We start from the raw sequence: 27,645 nt of genomic DNA, 5'->3' as shown, positions 1-27,645 counted from the left end.
TGGTGTTGTATATAATTAGGTGGACACATCCTGTAGTCTCCATTCCATCCTTATCTCACAGACCACCCAGAAAGTCCCAGCCCACCCCCCACCACCGCCAGCCCCCAGGGAGGTGACATCTTAATGTATCCAAGGCCTTTGTACTGATGTCACCTTTCACCTGAGCAGCTCGGACAATTCCCATTAGAGACTTCTGATGCTGTCTCTCCTTTCACTACCCTCCAGGGTCACTGGAGATGGACGGACCCCCTCACCCCTTATCTGCAAATGTTTCACTGTGTAATGTTACCTGCAGGGAGAACGCCCGCAACGCTGGGATTGGAACCAAAGCCGCCATAAAGAAAGCGATCATGTTATTGATGGACGTCAGCGCCACGCTTGTACCCGTGCGTCTCAGGCACTCGCCGGTCCTTTCCTACAATAGAAAAAAAAAAACACATCCATGAGCCTTGTAGGTGTCGGTGGTGGCAGCGTCAGCCGGTGGTTTTTAAAGCGGTGGATATTTTAATGGATGTAAATTTGATCACTCACCTTTAATGGGGTACTCAGGCCGGCCTCGGTGAAAGCGTGCGCCAGCAAGAACATGTCATCCACGCCGATACCAAGCGCAAGAAATGGCAGCACCTTTAAAGGAAGAGACAAAACATTTTATAAGATTTTGAGGAGTCCTCGATGAACTGCACAGTGTGCAATTAACTTTTAAAGGGGCTGTCCATTACGCTGACATTGATGATAGGTCATCAATGTCTGATCGGCCGGGGTCCTACACTCCGCACCCTGCCAATCAGCAGTTCTCGGTCAAGGCGGCGGGAGCAGCATGTGGCGGGAAATGATCAGTTCTGGCGATGCTCCGTTTTCTGTTATTGGCTGTGGCCGGGTACTGCACATCCACCTCCTATTGATCTGAAGAGGAGGCGGATGTGCTGTACCGGCCATGGCCGCTATCAGAAGACAAAGCGGTGCTGGAACTGAGCACCAGGTCCGAGAACAGTTGATCAGCGGGGTACAGAGTGTCAGACCCCGGCCGATCAGACATTGATGATCTATCCTAAGAGGTACTGTGCACGCTGCGACATCGCTAGCCGATTGTAGCGATGCCGAGCGCGATAGTCCCCGCCCCCGTCGCAGCTGCGATATCTTGTGATAGCTGCCGTAGTGAACATTATCACTACGGCAGCTTCACATGCACTCACCTGCCCTGCGATGTCGCTCTGGCCGGCAACCCGCCTCCTTCCTAAGGGGGCGGGTCGCGCGGCGTCACAGCGACATCACACGGCAGGCGGCCAATAGAAGCGGAGGGGCGGAGATGAGCGGGACATAAACATCCCGCCTACCTCCTTCCTTCCGCATTGTAGGCGGGAGCCGCGGGACGCAGGTAAGGAGATGTTCCTTGCTCCTGCGGCTTCATTCACAGCAATGTGTGCTGCCGCAAGAACGAGGAACAACATCGTACCTGTCGCGGAAGCGAAATTATGGAAATGACCGACACTACACAGATCACCGATTTTCGACGCTTTTGCGATCGTTTATCGGTGCATCTAGACTTTACTGGCGCCGGATGTGCGTCACTTTCGATTTGACCCCGACGAGATCGCAGTAGCGATGTCGCAACGTGCAAAGTACCCCTAGGGATAGGCCATCAATGTCAAAGTAGTGGACAACACCTTTAAGGATTAATTAATTACCTGGGTTGTTGCGGCATTGAAGGAGATGCCAAGAAGGGAGCAAAGTCCAAGCCCCGATGCTACGGAGAGAGCCACAAGGAGGACGCCGGCCAAACCCACCGCTCCTTGAGACTTCGAGCAATCCCAGCGCAGCATGGTGACGCAGGCATAGGCCAACTGTGGGGAGAGCAGACGATTTACTAACTCTGTTCCCTATGAGCCAATATCACTGCAAATATTAGGTGAAAGCATCGATCCCTACCATCAGCAGGTACCCGCCGGCCACACGGATGGCACTGACGTCAGAGAAGGACTTCATGATATCATTCAGGGTGGTGGTGGAGAAGGCATGGATGTCCTGCGAGGCGTTCTGCGGGATGGACTGCTGCGCTTGCTGTGAACGGATGACATTTTGTTATCATCGCCCTCTGTCTACAATGTGTTTATACCATTAGGAGGACGAGGAGGCGGCAGGACCCCAGTGCCGGTCTGCAGGGTATATACTATAGATTGCTGGATCTCTTCTCTCCTTGTTATTTTATCCTCCCCGCCAAACAAATCCCCCCTCCAAACAAAGGACTGATGACTACAGATGCCGGGGGGCGCAGAGGGCAGAGGTTGGTTGAGGTCACCTGGTCTCTGGAGGTCTCCGGAGAAGCTGCAGCTCCTCGGAGTAAACCCACCCCCATTCTTTTTACTGACCCCCTCAGTGAAAAATAACCCACGGACACAAATATGATATATGGGGTATAAAAAGGTCACACACCTCTACAAGCTTTCGCTGCCACGACTCCAATATGGCGGCCGCCTTCTCCTCATTCCAGTTGATGTCGTGGATTTCGTAGTCATCTTTGAAGTGTTCGTACAGCTGCCCCGGACTCATCAGGAGGTACATGGTCTGCAGAGCTTCAGCGCTAAGATAAAAAACCCGAAACGTCAGCATCGTGGCCCGGCCACGGAGCAATAACCGGCCCAGAATAGAGCTGCACATTACCTCTTTAACTCTCCGTTGGTCCCCTTGGTCATCCCACCCAGGATCAGCTCCTTCTGCCAGTACATAAACTTCTTGGAAAATCCGTGGCAGCCGTTCTGAAGTGTGGCCACGATGTCCGGGGTCTGCGATGCAACATGGACGTATGTATTAGAATACTATCCTGGCTCTGCAGGAAGGCGGCCATGGTGGGAGGATCACATTGCTGGGGCTAACCTCTTGTGACTTCTTGTTGGGAGAGCTGTCCGGACACTCGGAGTCTGTGGGGTCCAGACAAGGCCGCTCCATGTACGCCTGCCCCACCTCCGCCTTGTCCAGCATTTCTTTGAAGCCATCGAGGCTGGTGAATTGGCTGAGCTCCTCCATCAGCTGGATGGGGTCCAGGTTCGTCCATTGAATGTCTCTCCTCCCCCTGCAACAAGAAAGGGATGAAATATGTCACTACACACCGCAAATCAGGGAATACATTCTGCAACACCTTACAAGTGCGGGCAGCTCTGCTGTGCCATAATGTTCAATTTTCAGGGGTCCGTGGGGTACGGGTCAGCGGCCTGCAGACCATCTCACCAAGCGGCCCAGAGTACGGGTCAGCAGCCTGCAGACCATCTCACCAAGCAGCCCAGAGTACGGGTCAGCAGCCTGCAGACCATCTCACCGAGCGGCCCAGAGTACGGGTCAGCGGCCTGCAGACCATCTCACCGAGCGGCCCAGAGTACGGGTCAGCAGCCTGCAGACCATCTCACCGAGCGGCCCAGAGTACGGGTCAGCGGCCTGCAGACCATCTCACCGAGCGGCCCAGAGTACGGGTCAGCAGCCTGCAGACCATCTCACCAAGCAGCCCAGAGTACGGGTCAGCAGCCTGCAGACCATCTCACCGAGCGGCCCAGAGTACGGGTCAGCGGCCTGCAGACCATCTCACAGTGCGGCCCAGAGCACGGGTCAGCAGCCTGCAGACCATCTCACCGAGCGGCCCAGAGTACGGGTCAGCAGGCTGCAGACCATCTCACCGAGCGGCCCAGAGTACGGGTCAGCAGCCTGCAGACCATCTCACCGAGCAGCCCAGAGTACGGGTCAGCAGGCTGCAGACCATCTCACCGAGCGGCCCAGAGTACGGGTCAGCAGCCTGCAGACCATCTCACCGAGCAGCCCAGAGTACGGGTCAGCGGCCTGCAGACCATCTCACCGAGCGGCCCAGAGTACGGGTCAGCGGCCTGCAGACCATCTCACTGAGCGGCCCAGAGTACGGGTCAGCAGCCTGCAGACCATCTCACCGAGCGGCCCAGAGTACGGGTCAGCGGCCTGCAGACCATCTCACCGAGCAGCCCAGAGTACGGGTCAGCGGCCTGCAGAGTATCTCACAGAGCGGCCCAGAGCACGGGTCAGCAGGCTGCAGAGCATCTCACCGAGCGGCCCAGAGTATGGGTCAGTGGCCTGCAGAGCATCTCACAGAGCGGCCCAGAGCACGGGTCAGCAGGCTGCAGAGCATCTCACCGAGCGGCCCAGAGTATGGGTCAGTGGCCTGCAGACCATCTCACAGAGCGGTCCAGAGTACGGGTCAGCAGCCTGCAGACCATCTCACCGAGCGGCCCAGAGTACGGGTCAGCGGCCTGCAGAGCATCTCACAGAGCGGCCCAGAGTACGGGTCAGCGGCCTGCAGACCATCTCACCGAGCGGCCCAGAGTACGGGTCAGCGGCCTGCAGACCATCTCACAAAGTGACCCAGAGTACGGGTCAGGGTCCTGCAGACCATCTCACCAAGCGGCCCAGAGTACGGGTCAGCAGCCTATCTCACAAAGTTACCCAGAGTACGGGTCAGCGGGCTGCAGACCATCTCACCGAGCGGCCCAGAGTACTGGTCAGCAGCCTATCTCACAAAGTGACCCAGAGTACGGGTCAGCGGCCTGCAGACCATCTCACCGAGCGGCCCAGAGTACGGGTCAGCAGGCCTGTAGACCATCTCACAAAGTGACCCAGAGTACAGGTCAGCGTCCTGCAGACTATCTCACAAAGTGACGCAGAGTACGGGTCAGCAGGCCTGTAGACCATCTCACAAAGTGACCCAGAGTACGGTTCAGCGTCCTGCAGACCATCTCACAGAATGGCCCAGATTACGGGTCAGTGGCCTGCAGACCATCTCACAGTGCGGTCCAGAGTACAGGTCAGCGGCCTGCAGACCATCTCACAGAGTGGTCCAGAGTACAGGTCAGCAGGCTGCAGACCATCTCACAGAACAGCCCACAGTAGGGATTAGCGGCCTGCAGACCATCTCACAGTGCGGTCCAGAGTACAGGTCAGCGGCCTGCAGACCATCTCACAGAACAGCCCACAGTAGGGATTAGCGGCCTGCAGACCATCTCACACAGAATCCTTAGTGTTTGGAGCCTGTGAGATGACGCAGATCGGTTTCGCCAGCTCGTGCTGCAGTTGTAGTTTGGTAATGGCTGGAGAGTCACAGTTTGGGGCGCACGACCACAGGCCTTGCTACAGAGATGATGCCAGATTATCGGGCCCCGCTCACACTTGCCCACGGCTCTTAGTAGTTGAAACAAGGGCTACAGGGAATTTAAAGGGGAAAAATCCGATATTAAAATTTTTTTTTTCTTATTGCGATCGTCTGACTGCCGCTTTCCCCCTCTTTCTCCTTCTAAGATCTGAGCTTCTCCTTGGGGCTCGTCCCCCCTTACCCGATGAGGCGTGCCAGATGCTAAGAGGAAAAAAAAAGAAAAAGAGCATGTATTATCCTGTTACACAGGGGAACAAAGCTGTGTACTCCCATTTCATCAGCACGTAGCGCAAGTCAGGGCAATTATCAGCAACTCGCTAACATCTTGATAGACCGGGAATCCCTGCGAGAAAACGCTGGGACGGACGGAGGGGGGGGAAACAGCGAGGGAAGCCGGACGATAGGAAACCACTCCAGGAATGAGCGTGCGCTGGGGATATTCCTCCCGATGATGCCTCATGTGAGCGCAATCATTGCATAGTGACATATTGCGCGACGTTCTAAGGTGTCACGTGCGTCACTTCTGCAAGATCTCAAGGAATGGAAACGTTCATTGTCAGAAATCAGGTCCTCGCTTAATTTTGCAAAACTTGTGCTGCTGATACTTTCAGTTCACAATGTAACAAGCAAAATGTAAAGAATCCCCAAGAATTCCATCCGCTGACAGCAAGCTGGGATCTTGACAGTTAAGATGTTAGAAAGTTACAAATGTCTTATTCTGTTGGTGCAAATCGGTTCTAGTAGAGGGTGGTCCAGGAGTGTAGATTATCCAGCAGCGTTCAATTTTTTTGGCTCTTCATCGGGGGACACAGGAACCACGGGGTTCCTGTGTCCCCCGATGAAGAGCCGAAAAAATTCGACGTTATCAAGTGTCTTAACTTACATTTTATACCAACGATGACCTGAAAAACCGGCAAGTGAAGAACCTGACCGATATCACGTCTGGACCCTCTCTCGGGGGTCTCTGAGCTCCGGTGAAATTAAATTCTGGCAACTGAAGGGTTAACAGCGAGCAAAGAAAATTCTCGCATGAAAAGGGGGCATCTACTTGGATCTGTGGGCCTCCCAAACAACTGGCTTATAGAGGCGATGGGTCCCTGCATCCCCTCTTTGGGTTGCTGGGAAATTCACCATTTTTACCCCTCGAAAAGATGTGATGACCCCACGTAACAAGTTCTGTGTTTTCTCAAGCCCCCAGATAAAGGGAGGTGAATGAGGGGGAGGGAGGAGAGAGAGAGGGAGGAGGAGGAGGAGGTAGAGAAAAGGAGAGGAGAGGTAGGTGGCGGGAGGGAGGGAGGGGGGGGCAGCTTTATTTTACTGCCTCTCCATGGTCCAAAACATCCCCGAGTGCAGAATACTCCGGGGCCAGGGGAAAAAAAAAAAACTGGTCCCACCAATCATTAGGCCATCTAGAAAGAGAGCGGTCTAGATTGTATCTGCAGAAGAAAGATACAAAGTCCTCCGCCCGGAGCAGCTCCGGGGACATTAGCGGAGAAGGGGACACGACACATAGAGAATTGCTCTGGCGGGCGAGGGAGGGGTAGTGCAATAATTCATTAAATCTGGCCAGAAACGAGGCTGATTCTTCCAGATTCCCACATACCAAGCGGCTGGCAGTTGCTTCCACAGTGAAGTCCCTTTATCCGTCCTTTTTTTGCTTCACTGAAGCCAACTCAACGCTTTTGTTTTTTGCACACATTACTGCTCCTTTGTTCTGCAGCCTCTCCCTCTGACTCTCTGTGCCTTAAAAAAAGAGGGAGAGATCCCCAAAGCTGAACTGAAGCGGAAGAGGCCTGAAACCGCCGACAGAAACTTCAGCAGCGGGTCAGCGGCCTGCAGACCATCTCACCGAGCGGCCCAGAGTACGGGTCAGAGGCCTGCAGACCATCTCACCGAGCGGCCCAGAGTACGGGTCAGCGGCCTGCAGACCATCTCACCCAGCGGCCCAGAGTACGGGTCAGAGGCCTGCAGACCATCTCACCGAGCGGCCCAGAGTACGGGTCAGAGGCCTGCAGACCATCTCACCGAGCGGCCCAGAGTACGGGTCAGAGGCCTGCAGACCATCTCACAGAGCGGCCCAGAGGCCTGCAGACCATCTCACCGAGCGGCCCAGAGTACGGGTCAGCGGCCTGCAGAGCATCTCACCGAGCAGCCCAGAGTACGGGTCAGAGGCCTGCAGACCATCTCACCGAGCGGCCCAGAGTACGGGTCAGCGGCCTGCAGACCATCTCACCGAGCGGCCCAGAGTACGGGTCAGCGGGCTGCAGACCATCTCACCCAGCGGCCCAGAGTATGGGTCAGCGGCCTGCAGACCATCTCACCCAGCGGCCCAGAGTACGGGTCAGCGTCCTGCAGACCATCTCACCGAGCGGCCCAGAGTACGGGTCAGCGGCCTGCAGACCATCTCACCGAGCGGCCCAGAGTACGGGTCAGCGGCCTGCAGACCATCTCACCGAAGGTCCCAGAGTACGGGTCAGCGGCCTGCACACCATCTCACCCAGCGGCCCAGAGTACGGGTCAGCGGTCTGCAGACCATCTCACCCAGCGGCCCAGAGTACAGGTCAGCGGTCTGCAGACCATCTCACCAAGCGGCCCAGAGTACGGGTCAGCGTCCTGCAGACCTTCTCACAGAGCGGCCCAGAGTACGGGTCAGCGGCCTGCAGACCATCTCACCGAGCGGCCCAGAGTACGTGTCAGCGTTCTGCAGACCATCTCACCCAGCGGCCCAGAGTACGGGTCAGCGGTCTGCAGACCATCTCACCGAGCGGCCCAGAGTACGGGTCAGCGTCCTGCAGACCATCTCACCCAGCGGCCCAGAGTACGGGTCAGCGTCCTGCAGACCATCTCACCCAGCGGCCCAGAGTACAGGTCAGCGGCCTGCAGACCATCTCACCGAGCGGCCCAGAGTACAGGTCAGCGTCCTGCAGACCATCTCACCCAGTGGCCCAGAGTAAAGGTCAACGGCCTGCAGACCATCTCACCGAGCGGCCCAGAGTACGGGTCAGCGTCCTGCAGACCATCTCACCGAGCGGCCCAGAGTACGGGTCAGCGGCCTGCAGACCATCTCACAGAGTGGCCCAGAGTACGGGTCAGCATCCTGCAGACCATCTCACCGAGCGGCCCAGAGTACAGGTCAGCGGGCTGCAGACCATCTCACAGAGCGGCCCAGAGTACGGGTCAGCGGCCTGCAGACCATCTCAGCAAGCGGCCCAGAGTACAGGTCAGCGGCCTGCAGACCATCTCACCGAGCGGCCCAGAGTACGGGTCAGCGTCCTGCAGACCATCTCACCCAGCGGCCCAGAGTACGGGTCAGCATCCTGCAGACCATCTCACCCAGCGGCCAAAAGTACAGGTCAGCGGCCTGCAGACCATCTCACCGAGCGGCCCAGAGTACGGGTCAGCGTCCTGCAGACCATCTCACCGAGCGGCCCAGAGTAAGGGTCAGCGGCCTGCAGACCATCTCACCGAGCGGCCCAGAGTACGGGTCAGTGGGCTGCAGACCATCTCACAGAGCGGCCCAGAGTACGGGTCAGCGGCCTGCAGACCATCTCACCGAGCGGCCCAGAGTACGGGTCAGCGGCCTGCAGACCATCTCACCGAGCGGCCCAGAGTACGGGTCAGTGGTCTGCAGACCATCTCACCGGGCGGCCCAGAGTACAGGTCAGCGGTCTGCAGACCATCTCACCGAGCGGCCCAGAGTATGGGTCAGCGGTCTGCAGACCATCTCACAGAGCAGCCCAGAGTACGGGTCAGCGTCCTGCAGACCATCTCACCGAGCGGCCCAGAGTACGGGTTAGCGACCTGCAGACCATCTCACCGAGCGGCCCAGAGTACGGGTCAGCATCCTGCAGACCATCTCACCGAGCGGCCCAGAGTACGGGTCAGCATCCTGCAGACCATCTCACCGAGCGGCCCAGAGTTATGGAGCTGAACAGAAGGTGTATAATTATTCTATAGACTATACACGTCTCCTCTATCAGGGCACGGGGGGGGTTGTTTTGTTTAGTGTTTCCCATTTCTCGGTCTCTATCCTTGTCCTCTCTAGGCTTCGCTCGGTCTTTCTTCACCCCTCTCTTCATGTTTCCCTGTCTTCTCTTTATCGCTCTCTCTGTTCCTCCTCTCCCCAGGATTAGCTCTCATTGATCCCATTATGCAGATTTCGCTCTTTCCGGCATCACCCTGTGTTTTGCACTCTCTTCCCCTGACTCCATGTTTTGCTGTCTCCAATTCACCCCTCTCTTTTTAGGAGACCTTTCTCTCTTACTCCTGCTCTCTATATTTTGCTCTCTCTCCACTCCTCCAGCTCCCCGTTTTTTGCGATCTTTCTTTAGCTAATTATCCATGTTTGACGCTCTCTACTCATTGCTCTGTTTCACTTTTTCTTTATCCATATTTCTCTATCTCTTCCTCTCTCGCTCTCTCCATGTCTCGCTCTCTCCATGTCTGACACTGTCTCTCCCCATATCTCGCTCTCCTTCTCTCACTCTCTCCCCATGTCTCGCTCTCCTTCTCTCACTCTCACCCCATGTCTCGCTCTCTTTCTCTCGCTCTCTCCATGTCTCGCTCTCCTTCTCTCACTCTCTCCATGTCTCGCTCTCCTTCTCTTGCTCTCTCCATGTCTCGCTCTCCGTCTCTCGCTCTCTCCATGTCTCGCTCTCCGTCTCTCGCTCTCTCCATGTCTCGCTCTCCGTCTCTCCATGTCTCGCTCTCCTTCTCTCACTGTCTCCACGTCTCGCTCTCCGTCTCTCGCTCTCTCCCCTTGTCTCGCTCTCCTTCTCTCGCTCTCTCCCCTTGTCTCGCTCTCCTTCTCTCGCTCTCTCCTCGTCTTGCTCTCCTCTCGCTCTCTCCATGTCTTGCTCTCTTTCTCTCGCTCTCTGCACGTCTCGCTCTCCGTCTCTCGCTCTCTCCCCTTGTCTCGCTCTCCGTCTCTCCATGTCTCGCTCTCTTTCTCTCGCTCTCTCTATGTCTCGCTCTCCTTCTCTCACTCTCTCCCATGTCTCGCTCTCCGTCTCTCGCTCTCTCCATGTCTCGCTCTCCTTCTCTCACTCTCTCCCATGTCTCGCTCTCCGTCTCTCGCTCTCTCCATGTCTCGCTCTCCTTCTCTCACTCTCTCCCCATGTCCTGCTATTTGTGTCTCGCTCTCTCCATGTCTCGCTCTCCTTCTCTCACTCTCTCCCATGTCTCGCTCTCCGTCTCTCGCTCTCTCCATGTCTCGCTCTCCTTCTCTCACTCTCTCCCCATGTCCAGCTATTTGTGTCTCGCTCTCCCCATGTCTCGCTCTCTTTCTCTCGCTCTCTCCATGTCTCGCTCTCCGTCTCTCGCTCTCTCCATGTCTCGCTCTCCTTCTCTCACTCTCTCCATGTCTCGCTCTCCTTCTCTCGCTCTCTCCACGTCTCGCTCTCCGTCTCTCCCTCTCTCGCTCTCCTTCTCTCACTCTCTCCACGTCTCGCTCTCCTTCTCTCGCTCTCTCCATGTCTTGCTCTCCTTCTTTCGCTCTCTCCATGTCTCACTCTCCTTCTCTCGCTCTCTTAATGTCTCGCTCTCCTTCTCTCGCTCTCTCCACATCTCGCTCTCCTTCTCTCGCTCTCTCCCCTTGTCTCGCTCTCCGTCTCTCCATGTCTCGCTCTCCTTCTCTCGCTGTCTCCATGTCTCGCTCTCCTTCTCTCACTCTCCCCTTATCTCGCTCTCCTTCTCTCACTCTCCCCTTGTCTCGCTCTCCTTCTCTCACTCTCTCCCCTTGTCTCGCTCTCTCCATGTCTCGCTCTACGTCTCTCGCTCTTTCCATGTCTCGCTCTCCTTCTCTCACTCTCTCCCCTTGTCTCGCTCTCCGCCTCTCCATGTCTCGCTCTCCTTCTCTCACTCTCTCCATGTCTCGCTCTCCTTCTCTCACTCTCTCCATGTCTCGCTCTCCGTCTCTCGCTCTCTCCATGTCTCGCTCTCCTTCTCTCGCTCTCTCCATGTCTCGCTCTCCGTCTCTCGCTCTCTCCATGTCTCACTCTCCTTCTCTCGCTCTCTCCATGTCTCGCTCTCCTTCTCTCACTCTCCCCTTGCCTCGCTCTCTTTCTCTCGCTCTCTCCATGTCTCACTCTCCTTCTCTCGCTCTCTCCACGTCTCGCTCTCCTCCTCTCGCTCTCTCCATGTCTCGCTCTCTGTCTCTCGCTCTCTCTATGTCTCGCTCTCCGTCTCTCGCTCTCTCCATGTCTCACTCTCCTTCTCTCGCTCTCTCCACGTCTCGCTCTCCTCCTCTCGCTCTCTCCCTGTCTCGCTCTGTCTCTCACTCTCTCCATGTCTCGCTCTCTCCATGTCTCACTCTCCTTCTCTCGCTCTCCTTCTCTTGCTCTCCCCATGTCTCGCTCTCCTTCTCTCGCTCTCTCCACGTCTCGCTCTCCGTCTCTCCATGTCTCGCTCTCCTTCTCTCGCTCTCTCCATGTCTCGTTCTGTCTCTCGCTCTCTCCACGTCTCGCTCTCCTTCTCTTGCTCTCCCCATGTCTCGCTCTCCTTCTCTCGCTCTCTCCACGTTTTGCTCTCCGTCTCTCCATGTCTCGCTCTCCTTCTCTCGCTCTCTCCTTCTCTCGCTCTCTTTCTCTCGCTCTCTCCACGTCTCGCTCTCCGTCTCTCCATGTCTCGCTCTCCTTCTCTTGCTCTCTCCATGTCTCGCTCTCCTTCTCTTGCTCTCTCCATGTCTCGCTCTCCTTCTCTCGCTCTCTCCATGTCTCACTCTCCTTCTCTCGCTCTCTCCATGTCTCACTCTCCTTCTCTCGCTCTCTCCACGTCTCGCTCTCTCCATGTCTCACTCTCCTTCTCTCGCTCTCTCCACGTCTCGCTCTCCGTCTCTTGCTGTCTCCCTCTCTCCTTTCTCCCCTCTCTTTTACAGTTCTTTATTCCACCAGTGGCCTGAATAATGGCAGCATTTCAATTTGTTTAGCGACTGAAGCCATTTACAGCATCATTAGCATGAGAATACATTCTGTTACCATTTGCTGACAAAGCAGGCGCTCAGCTTGGGCCCCATATAGATAAACACACTTGTAAACACAAAGAATAGTCACTATTGTCCCCGCTTCCATCTTCTGTTCCTCCCCCCCCCCCTTTCCACTTACACCCCCCCCACAACCCACCAAAGCCTCTGCAGCTCCCCCCACTCCCCCGGCCTTAATAGACACATAATTGCCAGAGTGAAATTGAGGGAGGGTGAGGCGGGGAGATATGTGAAGTCCTGCGGGGGCGACACCGGCTCAGTCAAGGTTGCCACAATGTGTAAATCTGGGGCCGGATTCTGGAGGGATGACACTTTCCTGCGTCTCCAAGATAGTGACAGAAAGCCGACATGCTCCATTATCCGTCTGTCATGTTTCTTTAAGAGGCAGCTCAGACGACCACCATCAAATTATTAAATCGACGGCCAACAGGACGCCAAAAAAAAAAACGGAACGCTTTTATAGACGCTCTAACATTTCCCAAAACTCTATAAACACACATGAAAAGAAAAATATCTCTTGATTATAAGAGGAGGGGGGGTGAAAGGTGTCATTGCCGCCATAACGAGGAGGAAAATTACTTACGGTAAATAGGCAGAGCCTCCCTGCAGCTGAGACCCTTCCCAAAAGCAATCCAATGGAGTGATGATGACGCACGGGAAAAGCTTCTCAATCATCTGCAAAACAGGAAAGATCACAACAATTGTCACAAAAACCCCTAATATGATGGGAATGAATTCTCCGTCATCGGGATGGAGATCTAGCAACCTCCACACACTGCACTCACCCGCTCGATCATCCCGTTCTCGATTATTGGGACGCCTGATTTGTAGCAAATTTTATTTAGATCCCACGACCTGGGAAGAGAAAGAAATGATTAGTCACGATGCAGGGATGTAATAAGGCCGATAATACGCAGCCGGGTCGTATTGTGACGACCAATTTATTTTGCAGAGACGCGGCCCCCCCTATACGACCCCATTCACATGTGATGTAGCAGAACCCAAAGTCGCCTAAAGTGTCCATGGCAATACCCTTCCTATAGTTAATGCACGGAGTGAATTGTGATTGACGGCTCTGCTTTTTAAGGCTGCGTGCCCACGATCAGGGATCATAGCGTCTTGGACAGAGTGCGTTATTGCTGTGTCCAAAACGCTGCGATGTACAGTACAAGCACAGTGGAGGGATTTATAGAAATCCCATGCCCATTGTGCATGTACTGGCAGCAGCTTTAACTGATATGCGGTGCGGCTCTCCAAGCCGCAGCATGTCAATACTTTGCTGCGGAGACGCGAGTGTTCTTTGCTGCGGAGACGCGAGTGTTCTTTGCAGCGGAGACGCGAGTGTTTTTTGCGGCGGAGACGCGAGTGTTGTTTGCTGCGGAGACGTGAGTGTTGTTTGCTGTGGAGACGTGAGTGTTCTTTACTGTGGAGACGCGAGTGTTCTTTGCTGCGGAGACACGAGTGTTCTTTGCTGCGGAGACGCGAGTGTTCTTTGCTGCGGAGACGCGAGTGTTCTTTGCTGCGGAGACGCGAGTGTTCTTTGCTGCGGAGACGCGAGTGTTCTTTGCTGCGGAGACGCGAGTGTTCTTTGGTGCGGACACGCGAGTGCTCTTTGCAGCGGAGACGCGAGTGTTCTTTGCAGCGGAGACGCGAGTGTTCTTTGCTGCGGAGATGCGAGTGTTCTTTGTTGCGGAGACGCGAGTGTTCTTTGCTGCGGAGACGCGAGTGTTCTTTACTGCGGAGACGCGAGTGTTCTCCGCAGGGAGAACACAGCGAGAGACTGCAACTGCCCGAGCCTGGATTGTGGATCTCCTGCAGAGGAGAGTCGCGGACCCGCAGGTCAACACCTGCCGCGTCCAGGACGCAGCATGTCCGGATTGTGTGCACAAACCCTAAGAGGTTCTGCAGCATTACACCCTCCAAATACCAAGACCCAGCAACGATATCATAATCCCAGCATCCCATAGCAGTGTGGCACTTACTTTCCATACATTGAGACCTGCACTTTGCTCGCAGCCAGCGCGGCGCTGAGGTGCAGCAGGAGAGCTTCTTGGGTCAGGATATTTTCGCCTTCCGTTTTCGGGGTCTGGATGAGCATTTGCGAGGTGTAGACGGACTCCTCGCCCATCTTCTCCTTCGTGTAGCTGAGCTCCTGACTCACCCGGCTTCCCGCTGGAGGAGGAAAGCAAAGAAGGACTGTTCAGTATTTTGCAGCGGGGTCCTTGCATTCCTGGCTGGTGTATGACATAATGCAAAAAAGTACATGATACAAGACAGGAAATTCCGAGCGTTAATACCCTCATGCGACTTTATCCGCCTCATCGGAGGTCATATTGTAAAAAAATATATACAATGTGGTCCAAAAGTAGGTGGACAGTGTGTGTAATAGGGTTATCAAAAATGGTGTAAAGTGAAACTGACTCAGTGGCCCTTAGCAACCAATCAGATTCCACTTTTCATTCTTCACAGCCTCTTTGGAAAATGAAAGGTGGAATCTGATTGGTTGCTAAGGGCAACACCATGTTTGATAACCCTATAGACATACTATCCACCTACTTTTGGACCACCCTGTATATATCATGTCTCCTCTGGTGGAGCAGAACGGGTTAATGTGTCCATGTCATAACGAGCCCCCCCGTCTGTGGGAACTGTATGGCCGGGGTATTCACCGCGCCGCTTGCAAACTTTGTGAGCGAGAAAGAAAGTTTCTTGTCATTAGTGTTAATTTGAAGGAGCGCTGGTCCATCTGGGCTTCAAAGCCCATTGAGCGAGGCTGAGGAATTTCAACTCCCTAATTAACCCAGGGAACAGACATGAAAAGAGACGGCAATGGGACCGAGGACGCAAACTTCAAACGGAGAGGTTGCTGCAAAGGACGGGAGAAGTGTGTATGTGGTGGGGGGGGACACGGAGGATGAGAGGTGACCCTGTCCCTATATAGGATGAGGAAAAATAAGATGTGCCTCCTCGAAAAATGCCGCAGCCACAGTAAATCATGGGACCCCGCTAACCCTACCTCAACAAGAGGCCTGCGGTGGCGCTAACTTCCTGCAGCAGCAGCACCGGGCGGGCAGGCGGGCGGCCATAAATACAGTTTATTAGAAGGAAGCGTTGTAATTACAGGGGGCCCATGTTTTATGTTGCCTCCTGTCCTGTCTTCCCTCATCCATCTGGACCACCCATAGTGGAGGTTCATCTCTCATCTGTTCACCATGTGATGCAGACACATCGCTCGCTCGCTGCAGACACACAAACTCCCACGCAAGGAGGGAAAAAAAAAAACGTTCCCTACTGGACGGCGAGCAAGAAAAATGGAAAGAGCCTTAATTGTACAAATCTGAGGAAAATGAGAGGTCGGGACCCGAGAATGACGAGCAGACGGGATCTCTAGGAATGACGAGTGGCGCTGAGCGTCTGCCGACCGGCGGGGGGCACTTACTTATGTGTTAGTTGTCAGGTTTTGGGGGCCAACAGTGCTCGTACTGCGGGCCAAGAGAAAAGAATAGTAATAGGTGGTCCTATGCGGGAGCACTTCACTATATCCCCTCCCCCTAAAATACTGGATCATCATGGGGGGACTTGGATGCCCTTTACTTCTTAAACTGGCCATATACAACTGACATCAAGCCGCCATCTCTTCCAACTCCCCCCATATAGATGAGCACTCGGCCCAGCTGAGCAAGAGACCCCCATACACATCAGGTACTGGGCCAGGAGGGAGACCCCCCCATACACATGAGATACTAGGCCAGGAGGGAGACCCCCATACACATCAGATACTAGGCCAGGAGGGAGACCCCCATAGACAATAGATACTAGGCCAGGAGGGAGACCCCCATACACATGAGATACTAGGCCAGGAGGGAAACCCCCATACACATCAGATAATAGGCCAGGAGGGAGACCCCCCCATACACATCAGATACAAGGCCAGGAGGGAGACCTCCCCATACACATCAGATACTAGGCCAGGAGGGAAACCCCCATACACATCAGATACTAAGCCAGGAGGGAGACCCCCATACACATCAGATACTAGGCCAGGAGGGAGACCCCCCATACACATCAGATACTAGGCCAGGAGGGAAACCCCCATACACATCAGATACTAGGCCAGGAGGGAAACCCCCATACACATCAGATACTAGGCCAGGAGGGAAACCCCCATACGCATCAGATACTAAGCCAGGAGGGAGACCCCCATACACATCAGATACTAGGCCAAGAGGGAGACCCCCATAGACAATAGATACTAGGCCAGGAGGGAGACCCCCATACACATGAGATACTAGGCCAGGAGGGAAACCCCCATACACATCAGATAATAGGCCAGGAGGGAGACCCCCCCATACACATCAGATACAAGGCCAGGAGGGAGACCTCCCCATACACATCAGATACTAGGCCAGGAGGGAAACCCCCATACACATCAGATACTAAGCCAGGAGGGAGACCCCCATACACATCAGATACTAGGCCAGGAGGGAGACCCCCCCATACACATGAGATACTAGGCCAGGAGGGAGACCCCCATACACATCAGATACTAGGCCAGGAGGGAGACCCCCATAGACAATAGATACTAGGCCAGGAGGGAGACCCCCATACACATGAGATACTAGGCCAGGAGGGAAACCCCCATACACATCAGATAATAGGCCAGGAGGGAGACCCCCCCATACACATCAGATACAAGGCCAGGAGGGAGACCCCCCATACACATCAGATACTAAGCCAGGAGGGAGACCCCCATACACATCAGATACTAGGCCAGGAGGGAGACCCCCCCATACACATCAGATACTAGGCCAGGAGGGAAACCCCCATACACATCAGATACTAGGCCAGGAGGGAAACCCCCATACACATCAGATACTAGGCCAGGAGGGAAACCCCCATACACATCAGATACTAAGCCAGGAGGGAGACCCCCATACACATCAGATACTAGGCCAAGAGGGAGACCCCTATACACATCAGATACTAAGCCAGGAGGGAGACCCCCATACACATCAATTACTAGGCCAGGAGGGAGACCCCCATAGACAATAGATACTAGGCCAGGAGGGAGACCCACATACACATGAGATACTAGGCCAGGAGGGAAACCCCCATATACAACAGATAATAGGCCAGGAGGGAGACCCCCATACACATCAGATACTAGGCCAGGAGGGAGACCCCCATACACATCAGATAATAGGCCAGGAGGGAGACCCCCATACACATCAGATACTAGGCCAGGAGGGAGACCCCCATAGACATCAGATACTAGGCCAGGAGGGAGACCCCCATACATATCAGATATTAGGCCAGGAGGGAGGCCCCCCATACACATCAGATACTAGGCCAGGAGGGAGACCCTCATACACATCAGATACTAGGCCAGGAGGGAGGCCCCCATACACATTAGATACTAGGCTAGTCAGGAGACCCCCATACACATCAGATACTAGGCCAGGAGGGAGACCCCTATACACATCAGATACTAGGCCAGGAGGGAGACCCCCCATACACATGAGATACTAAGCCAGGAGGGAGACCCCAAACACATCAGATACTAGGCCAGGAGGGAGACCCCCATACACATCAGAGACTAAGCCAGGAGGGAGACCCCAAACACATCAGATACTAGGAAACGAGGGAGACCCCCATACACATCAGATACTGTGCCAGGAGGGAGACCCCAAACACATCAGATACTAGGCCAGGAGGGAGGCCCCCCATACACATCAGATACTGGACCAGGAGGGAGACCCCCATACACATCAGATACTAGGCCAGGAGGGAGACCCCCATACACATCAGACAATAGGCCAGGAGGGAGACCCCCACACACATCAGATACTAGGTCAGGAGGGAGACCCCCCATACACATCAGATACTAGGCCAGGAGAGAGGCCCCCATACACATCAGATAATAGGCCAGGAGGGAGACCCCCATACACATCAGATACTAGGCCAGGAGGGAGACCCCCATACACATCAGATAATAGGCCAGGAGGGAGACCCTCATACACATCAGATACTATGCCAGGAGAGAGGCACCCATACACATCAGATACTAGGCCAGGAGGGAGACCCCCCATACACATCAGATACTAGGCTAGTCAGGAGACCCCCATACACATCAGATACTAGGCCTGGAGAGAGACCCCAGTACACATCAGATACTAGGCCAGGAGGAAGACACCTCCCATACACATCAGATACTAGGCCAGGAGGGAGACCCCCATAAACATCAGATACTAGGCCAGGAGGGAGACCCCCATACACATCAGATACTAGGCCAGGAGGGAGACCCCCATACACATCAGATACTAGGCCAGGAGGGAGGCCCCCATACACATCAGATACTAGGCCAAGAGGGAGACCCCCATACACATCAGATACTAGGCCAGGAGGGAGACCCCCATACACTTCAGATACTAGGTCAGGAGGGAGACCGCCATACACATCAGATACTAGGAAACGAGGGAGACCCCCATACACATCAAATACTAGACCAGGAGGGAGACCCCCATACACTTCAGATACTAGGTCAGGAGGGAGACCGCCATACACATCAGATACTAGGAAACGAGGGAGACCCCCATACACATCAGATACTAGGCCAGGAGGGAGACCTCATACACATCAGATAATAGGCCAGGAGAGAGACCTCCACACACATTAGATACTAGGCCAGGAGGGAGACCCCCATACACATCAGATACTAGGCCAGGAGGGAGACCCCCATACACATCAGATACTAGGCCAGAAGGGAGACCTCATACACATCAGATACTAGGCCAGGAGGGAGACCCCCATACACATCAGATACTAGGTGAATCGGGAGACCCCCATACACATCAGATACTAGGTGAATCGGGAGACCCCCATACACATCAGATACTAGGCCAGTTTCTCTAAAATCGGTTGGTTTGGCTAATGTGTATGGGGGTATTTACTCATGAAAGGGTGGTCCCAAATGGGAAGCTCTAACGGCCCTAAACCAGAATATCCCAGAAACGGGGCGTTGGGTGGTAAATGCTCGGCATAACCTGCGGTAGGAAAGTATCGGGGACCCAGGGGCCCCTTAATAATGCAATAAACCCCACAACCATGAGGTTGCACTTATCAGCCTATTGTTATCCTACACCCCAGAATCCTGTTATTCGGCCGCTGAGGCCTGACACGAGGCTCCCAGGACCCCTAAATATTTCAGGTAAAGGTTTTTATGGGGGCGGTGATGAATGGGATCTTTACAAGTTCTGCAGCGAGGTCTTTGCCCAGGACGGCCGTTTGCTTCACCCTGGTTGACTGCCGCTCTGGAATGGCCAAAATTTCCTGACACAGGAACGGGGAGACGCACGTGAGCGCTGTATGTTATGTTAGCAGAGGTCCTGGCGGCACGTCAACTCGAGCGGCGCGTCTTAAAAACGGGCAGGTGAGCGTCTTCTGCGCCACTTCTTGGTATTTCTCGAGAAGGAAGGGTTGTGAATTTGCTGCGTCATTAACTCCTCTATGTCTGGGGAGCCGAGCAAAAAAAAATAAAAAAAAGGACTGAATAATTGCGATATTTTTATGCTTAGTCTGGAACCCGCGGCTGCGTTAAATCTGTCAATGGCGGGTCGACTGGCAAAACAAACAGCGGCATTCCTGGGCGTTATGTCTGGATAGCTGGGAAAGGGTTAAAGCGTCTTTTTTTTTTTCTTTTTTCCATCGTCTCCTGCACCCAGTCATCGTGTTTAAACAGGAAATATTCCCACCCTATGGTTAACTTTCCTTTCAGCTACAGATGTGATAACAAGCGCTGAACAACCACACACACACAGAGTCTTTCCACGGCGCTCAGAGACGCTGCCAGCGCACACACCACCTTGGCACTGGCCGCGCAAGTAAAATAAAAAAATAATGGCAGCGTCCCAGCGCGGGGAGCGAGCACAACTGGGAATGAGTAAGCGGCCGTGATCCTGACCAATTACACGCAAACCCTTCAAAAAAGCAAAATGTAGTCACATTTTTTTTATTTTACGTCTGCCAAAAAAATCAGTAATCTATATCACACCATCCCTGACTACAGTAACGGCCCTTTAATCCAGCATCAATTGTTAAATATTCTGGATTATTGGATCTGACTTGTAGAAGATGGAAAAATGTATCCTCAAAATCTGACTTATTGGATTACCGGATTTTCACCTTTTGCTTTAATCTAAGGATCCTCTGCAGGAATGAGGCGGCGAGGCGAGAAATGTTAGCAGACCCTCGTCGCTATAAATGGAGACTATATAATCCCTTAATTACTATTCCTTAGCCAAGAATCAGCAAAAACCCTAGTGTAGGCCCACATCATTTCCCGCCTCGACTACTGCAACCTCCTCCTGCTCTCTGGCCTCCCTTCCAACACTCTTGCACCCCTCCAATCTATCCTAAACTCTGTGGCCGATTAATCCACCTGTCCCCCCGCTACTCCCCAACCTCTCCTCTCTGCCAATCCCTTCACTGGCTTCTCGTTGCCCAAAGACTTCAGTTCAAAACCCTAACCATGACATACAAAGTCATCCAATGCCTGTCTCCTCCATACACCTGTGACCTAGTCTACTGGTACTTACCTGCACACAACCTCCAATCCTCACTGTGAAGGTAGCCTGGGCTATAAATTGTTTGTTCAAATGTAATCCTTCTCTACTCCCCTCTTATCTCTTCTTCCCACAATCGCATACAATATTTCTCTCGTGTCTCCCCCATACTCTGGAAAGCTTTACCCCAACATATCAGACTCTCACCTACCGTGGAAACCTTCAAAAGGAACCTGAAGTCCTATCTCTTCCAACAACCCTACAACCTACAATAATCCTCAGACCAGTACACCACTGCGCAACCAGCTCTGTCCTCACCTACTGTATCCTCACCCATCCCCTGCAGACTGTGAACCCCGTGGGCAAGGTCCTCTCTCCTCCTGTAGACTGAGCCCTTGTTGGTAGGGTCCTCTCTCCACCTGTAGACTGTGAGCCCTCGCGGGCAGGGTCCTCTCTCCTCCTGTAGACTGTGAGCCCTTGTGAGCAGGGTCCTCTCTCCTCCTGTAGACTGTGAGCCCTTGTGGGCAGGGTCCTCTCTCCTCCTGTAGACTGTGAGCCCTCGCAGGCAGGGTCCTCTCTCCTCCTATAGACTGTGAGCCCTCGCAAGCAGGGTCCTCTCTCCTCCTGTAGACTGTGAGCCCTCGCGGGCAGGGTCCTCTCTCTCCTGTAGACTGTGAGCCCTCGCGGGCAGGGTCCTCTCTCCTCCAGTAGATTGTGAGCCCTCGCAGGCAGGGTCCTCTCTCCTCCTATAGACTGTGAGCCCTCGCAGGCAGGGTCCTCTCTCCTCCTGTAGACTGTGAGCCCTCGCGGGCAGGGTCCTCTCTCTCCTGTAGACTGTGAGCCCTCGCGGGCAGGGTCCTCTCTCCTCCTGTAGACTGTGAGCCCTCGCAGGCAGGGTCCTCTCTCCTCCTGTAGACTGTGAGCCCTCGCGGGCAGGGTCCTCTCTCTCCTGTAGACTGTGAGCCCTCGCGAGCAGGGTCCTCTCTCCTCCTGTAGACTGTGAGCCCTCACATGCAGGGTCCTCTTTCCTCCTGTAGACTGTGAGCCCTTGCGGGCAGGGTCCTCTTTCCTCCTATATTAGTCTGTTTTTGTAATGTTCATGATTGTTGTAGTTGTTTTTTATGTGTACCTTTTTCACTTGTAAAGCGCCATGGAATAAATGGCGCTATAATAATAAATAATAATAATATAAAAATTTGCTTCAAATTTTGACATAATTTTGCTACAATAAAACGTTGACTAACAAGACTTTCCTCGGCCTCCTCCTTTCCTTTCATTCCCCCGGGGGCTCCCTTTATCCCCCTGACACCACCGCCAGCAGCACCCCCACAAGGATATCTGCATGAGTGTTGCAGGGACAAGCAAAGTTTAAGGGGTGCTTCACACACAGCGAGCTCGCTGCCGAGATCGCTGCTGAGTCACGCTTTTTGTGACGCAGCAGTGACCTCATTAGCGATCTCGCTGTGTGTGACAATGAGCAGCGATCTGGCCCCTGCTGCGAGATCGCTGCTCGTTACACACAGCCCTGGTTCGTTTTCTTCAAAGCCGCTCTCCTGCTGTGACACACAGATCGCTGTGTGTGACAGCAAGAGAGCGACAAATGAAGCGAGCAGGGAACAGGAGCCGGCATCTGACAGCTGAGGTAAGCTGTATCCAAGATAAACATCGGGTAACCAAGGTGGTTACCCGATATTTACCTTAGTTACCAGCCTCCGCAGCTCTCACGCTGCCTGTGCTGCCGGCTCCGGCTCTCTGCACATGTAGCTGCTGTACACATCGGGTTAATTAACCCGATGTGTACAGCAGCTAGGAGAGCAAGGAGCCAGCGCTCAGTGTGCACGGCTCCCTGCTCTCTGCACATGTAGCTGCATTACACATCGGGTTAATTAACCCGATGTGTAATGCAGCTAGGAGAGCAAGGAGCCAGCGCTCAGTGTGCGCGGCTCCCTGCTCCCTGCTCACACTGGTAACTAATGTAAACATCGGGTAACCATACCCGATGTTTACCTTAGTTACCAGTCTCCGCAGCTTCCAGACGGCGGCTCCGTGCAAGCGCAGCGTCGCTTGCACGTCGCTGCTGGCTGGGGGCTGTTCACTGGTCGCTGGTGAGATCTGCCTGTTTGACAGCTCACCAGCGACCATGTAGCGATGCAGCAGCGATCCTGACCAGGTCAGATCGCTGGTCGGATCGCTGCTGCATCGCTAAAGTGTGAAGGTACCCTAAGTGTTTTTGGGTGGATTATATGGATTAAGGAGCGTGTGAAAGGCACCATGTTGCTTAAGAGGATACGTCTCACTGAGGGTATTCTACCTGCTCCAGACGACACAATGAGCCCAAAAAAATCAGCCGCTTCCATTATGGAGCCTCCGACCAATCACCTTTCTTTAATTTACATAATCCTGTTTACAAAAAAAAGTTTCTCGTTTTATACTAATGAGTTTGAGATGATTTTGGATGTTTTCCCCAAACTGCTACAATTAATGGCACAAAGAGACAGCGAGGCCCTATGGGGTTATTTTAGGGTCTATACGACTATAAAGTACCCAATTTAAATGAAAAAAAACAGGCATAGGAAAGAAACAGCGCCACTTCTATCCGCAGGCCATGTCTGGTATTGCAGCATTTAAGTGAATGAGGATTTGTTGCAATGCTGGTCACAACCATAGACAAAAGTAGCTCTGCTTCTGTAAAAGAAAAGGTTTCGTGAAGTTTCAGGACTGCAGGGCGTGCTGGCAACAAAGAATTTCAGACCAACATCTTAACCACAGGCTGAAACGCTTCTTTTTTTTTTCTTCTTCTTCTTTTTCCCACACCCCATATAAATGCTGCTATAGCACTTAAGATGGAGCCAAGCGCTGCAACCCATAAATACCAAGACCAGATGCACCGTCTTCCCGAAGCCTCAAAAGGTCTTTACCCGTCAGACTGGGCCTTTTGTCCTCCCTCCTATAGATTGTTCTATACTGCAAATAAGACACAAGGAATAAGAGGGAGAGAGGGGAAAAGGAGAAGGGCGGTAATGACCCCCCTCCCTCCATGAGACCCCTCATTCATTTGTCCCAGGTTTCTGCTGAAACTTCTGTAAAGTGAAGCATAAAGTCCGGGAGAAGCAGCAATTCACCCCCGGGATTAATTATAAGACTTATAATAAGCAGAGTGGGGGAGTCTGATTTGTATTTAGAGGCGCGGGGGACATTGCGGAGGAGAAGTGGGGCTTAGACGCTGTTTTTTGTTGGTGGGAGTCAATAAGGACGACTTGCAGATGGTGTGGATGAGAATCCTCGGCTAAGCAGGAAAAAACAAACGAAGTAGCGCAGGACGCTGGCGTCATTTATCTCCTAAGGCCGGTTATGTGGCCTAGCAGCCACGTCAGTGATGAGAGCCCTGAGAGCCGCCTCTGACCCGATACCGTCCGCGGCTCTTCTATTGATTAGCCAGCCTGGCACGACATCACCTGTGCGCCACAATACAACCATGACGACGCACCAGGCCGGCCAATCAATAGAAGAGCCGCGGATGATGGCAGGTACGAGGCGGGATCCCATCTGGCAGCCATACATTACATACAGTATAATACACATATGTCCTGGATTCATAGATTTCTATCTCCACAAAACAGATCAAACATTTCCTACTCTCAGGCCACCGCCACATTCTATAATTACAGGTCACTGCCAGCCAGGCTGCGGCCTACACACATCCTGAATATAGCAAACCACCCTCTCTGCTGCTTGGCAAATACCAGGGCCGAAAAATAACAAAACATATCACAGGTACAAAAAATGACGACAGCGTGAATGAAGATGGTCGGAGCGGAAGTAATGAGCGACCAGACACATAAACCCTCATGTACAGGCAAGTGTGAGGTTTGGAGCCAAAGCAACCAATCAGATAATTGCTTTCATTTTATTCTATGGTAACCAATCATATCACTTGTTGTTATGTAGAACATGAAAGCAGTGATATCATTGGTTGTTATAGAGAACATGAAAGCAGTGATGTGATTGGTTGTTATAGAGAACATGAAAGCAGTGATGTGATTGGTTGTTATGGAGAACATGAACGATATCACATCACTGCTTTCAAATTCTTCATAACAGCCAATTACAACACTGTTTACATGTTCCATAACAACCAATCACATCACTGCTTGCATGTTCTCCATAACAACCAATCACATCACTTCTTTCAAACTCTCTGTAATAACCAGTTACAACTCTTTTTCCATATTCTATACCAACCAATTACATCACTGTTTTCATACTCTTTTATAATAACCAATCACATCACTGATTTCTATAACAGCCAATCACATGATTTTCATTTACTGCCATAACAACCAGTCACATCACTGCTTTCCATAACAACCAATCACATCACTGCTTTCCATAACAACCAATCACATTACTGCTTTCCATAACAACCAGTCACAACACTGCTATGATATACTGCCATAACAACCGATTACAGTATTGCTTTCCATAACAACCAATCACATCACTGCTTTCAATAACAACCAATCACATCACTGCTTTCTATAACAACCAGTCACATCACTGCTTTCCATAACAACCAGTCACATCACTGCTTTCCATAACAACCAATCACATCACTGCTTTCTATAACAACCAATCACATTACTGCTTTCTATAACAACCAGTCACAACACTGCTATGATATACTGCCATAACAACCGATTACAGTATTGCTTTCCATAACAACCAATCACATCACTGCTTTCAATAACAACCAATCACATCACTGCTTTCTATAACAACCAATCACATCACTGCTTTCTATAACAACCAATCACATCACTGCTTTCCATAACAACCAATCACATCACTGCTTTCTATAACAACCAATCACATCACTGCTTTCTATAACAACCAATCACATCACTGCTTTTATCTACTGCCAAAAAATCCAATCAAAACACTCTGCAATTATATTTTCCCGTAACAACCAGTGAGATAACTTCTTTGATCATTTCTAAAAATGAATCTCATTGGTTGCCATGGGCAGCCCCTCCAGTGATAGAAAGAAAGCAGTGATTTGATTGGTTGTTATGGGCAACACCTGCACTTTTTTATTATTTGTTTCATTTGCATTAAACAACTTTATTAGTCCTGACAAAGTGACACAATATAGTCATAATCGGTGTGTTCACCTCACGGAGGTTCATGCGCACGCTCGCTGCGGACAGGTTACTGTCACCTCACACATCTCAGCGCTGTCACCTTGGACAGATGTTTACACTTTGCAGGGGCCTAATCTACAATCTGTTCTTTATTTCAGTAACTAATTCACTGGAAATTGACGCTTATGGCTCCCAGGTCCCCCTTGATTTATGTGCGCCACCATGGATGTAGACGCTCGGACTCCCTGCATCCGGGGTTATGTGAATGTGACTAGATAAAGGCGCAAAATCTCAAACTATGGCTCAGAATTCAATCCGCTGCGCCGCCATCACCCTTCACCAAACCTCGCTGCACCGCCACCATCGCCCTCTGGAAAAATCAGAATCTACAGTAAAACGACGGCCCAAGCATTGACCACGAGCAGCAGTATGGCTCCCACTCCCCATGGTGCAGACGCTCAAGACTACGGCACATTTCTGCCAAGATTTACAGCACAAACTCAGCCCACAAAAAGTTACCACAGCCGCCATAAACGAAGAAAGATTTGGTGTAACTATGATTTTCCCCCAAAATTTGCAATATTTGAAGTTTTAAGCCAAATTTCTGGCCCCTATGTGTTTGGTTGATCATTTGGTGACTTCGAGGGGGGAAAGGGTGAGGATTAAAATGGCAATTGTACCAAAATTTGAGTAAAAAAAAAAAAGTAACCAACCAAGAGGCAGTGTAAATTAGAGAAATTCTTTGGTGAAAACCAGTTATCATCTCTTTAATGGATCAACGGGGCAGAACGGGCACTATTACCCACATCAGAAAGGAGCGGCCGTGCGCATGTGTGACAAGGGGTGGCAGAGCGCATGTGTAACAAGGGGCGGCAGTGCGCATGTGTGACATGGGGCGGCAGTGCGAATGTGTGACATGGAGAGGCAGGGAGCATGTGTGACATGGGGCGGCAATGCGCATGTGTGACAAGGGGCGGCAGTGCGCATGTGTAACAAGGGGTGGCAGTGCGCATGTGTGACAAGGGGCAGCAGTGTGCATGTGTGACATGGGGCCGCAGTGCGAATGTGTGACATGGAGAGGCAGTGAGCATGTGTGACATGGAGCGGCAGTGCGCATGTGTGACAAGGGGCGGCAGTGCGCATGTGTGACAAGGGGCGACAGTACGCATGTGTGAGATGGGGAGGCAGTACGCATGTGTAACATGGATTGCAGTGTGCATGTGTGACATGTGGCGGCAGTGATGCATGTGTGACAAGGGGCGGCAGTCCGCATGTGTGACAAGGGGCGGCAGTGCACATGTGTGACATGGATTGGCAGTGCGCATGTGTGAGATGGAGCGGCAGTGCACATGTGTGACATGGAGTGGCAGTGCGCATGTGTGACATGGAGCAGCAGTGCGCATGTGTGACATGGAGCAGCAGTGCGCATGTGTGACAAGGGACGGCAGTGCGCATGTGTGACAAGGGGTGGCAGTGCACATGTGTGACATGGGGCGGCAGTGCGCATGTGTGACGTGAAGCGTCAGTGCGCATGTGTGACATGGAGCAGCAGTGCACATGTGTGACATGGAGCGGCAGTGCACATGTGTGACATGGGGCGGCAGTGCACATGTGTGACATGGGGCGGCAGTGCACATGTGTGACATGGAGCGGCAGTGCACATGTGTGACATGGAGCGGCAGTGCACATGTTTGACATGGGGGGCAGTGCACATGTGTGACATGGGGCGGCAGTGCACATGTGTGACATGGATTGGCAGTGCGCATGTGTGACATGGATTGGCAGTGCACATGTGTGACATGGAGC

General features: G+C 52.8%; 1 protein-coding gene across 1 annotated transcript in view; it reads right to left on the bottom strand.

The window, feature by feature from the left end:
- Positions 1–27,645, bottom strand: part of PTCH2 (patched 2) — a 46,773-nt gene that overhangs the window by 12,146 nt on the left and 6,982 nt on the right. The window contains exons 3-12 of the mRNA XM_075320511.1: positions 14,120–14,309; positions 12,923–12,992; positions 12,721–12,812; positions 2,872–3,067; positions 2,659–2,780; positions 2,431–2,578; positions 1,927–2,058; positions 1,686–1,841; positions 532–624; positions 290–415 (exon numbers count right to left, since the gene is read on the bottom strand). Of these exons, the coding sequence (XP_075176626.1) occupies positions 290–415; positions 532–624; positions 1,686–1,841; positions 1,927–2,058; positions 2,431–2,578; positions 2,659–2,780; positions 2,872–3,067; positions 12,721–12,812; positions 12,923–12,992; positions 14,120–14,309 (1,325 nt within the window). The remainder of the gene's footprint in view (positions 1–289; positions 416–531; positions 625–1,685; positions 1,842–1,926; positions 2,059–2,430; positions 2,579–2,658; positions 2,781–2,871; positions 3,068–12,720; positions 12,813–12,922; positions 12,993–14,119; positions 14,310–27,645) is intronic.

This window comes from Anomaloglossus baeobatrachus, chromosome 8, assembly GCF_048569485.1.
Source record: "Anomaloglossus baeobatrachus isolate aAnoBae1 chromosome 8, aAnoBae1.hap1, whole genome shotgun sequence".
In the NCBI taxonomy this organism is placed as follows: Eukaryota; Metazoa; Chordata; class Amphibia; order Anura; family Aromobatidae; genus Anomaloglossus; species Anomaloglossus baeobatrachus.
The sequence above is the reverse complement of the archived record's forward strand: the minus strand, read 5'-3'. Positions and strand labels throughout refer to the sequence as shown.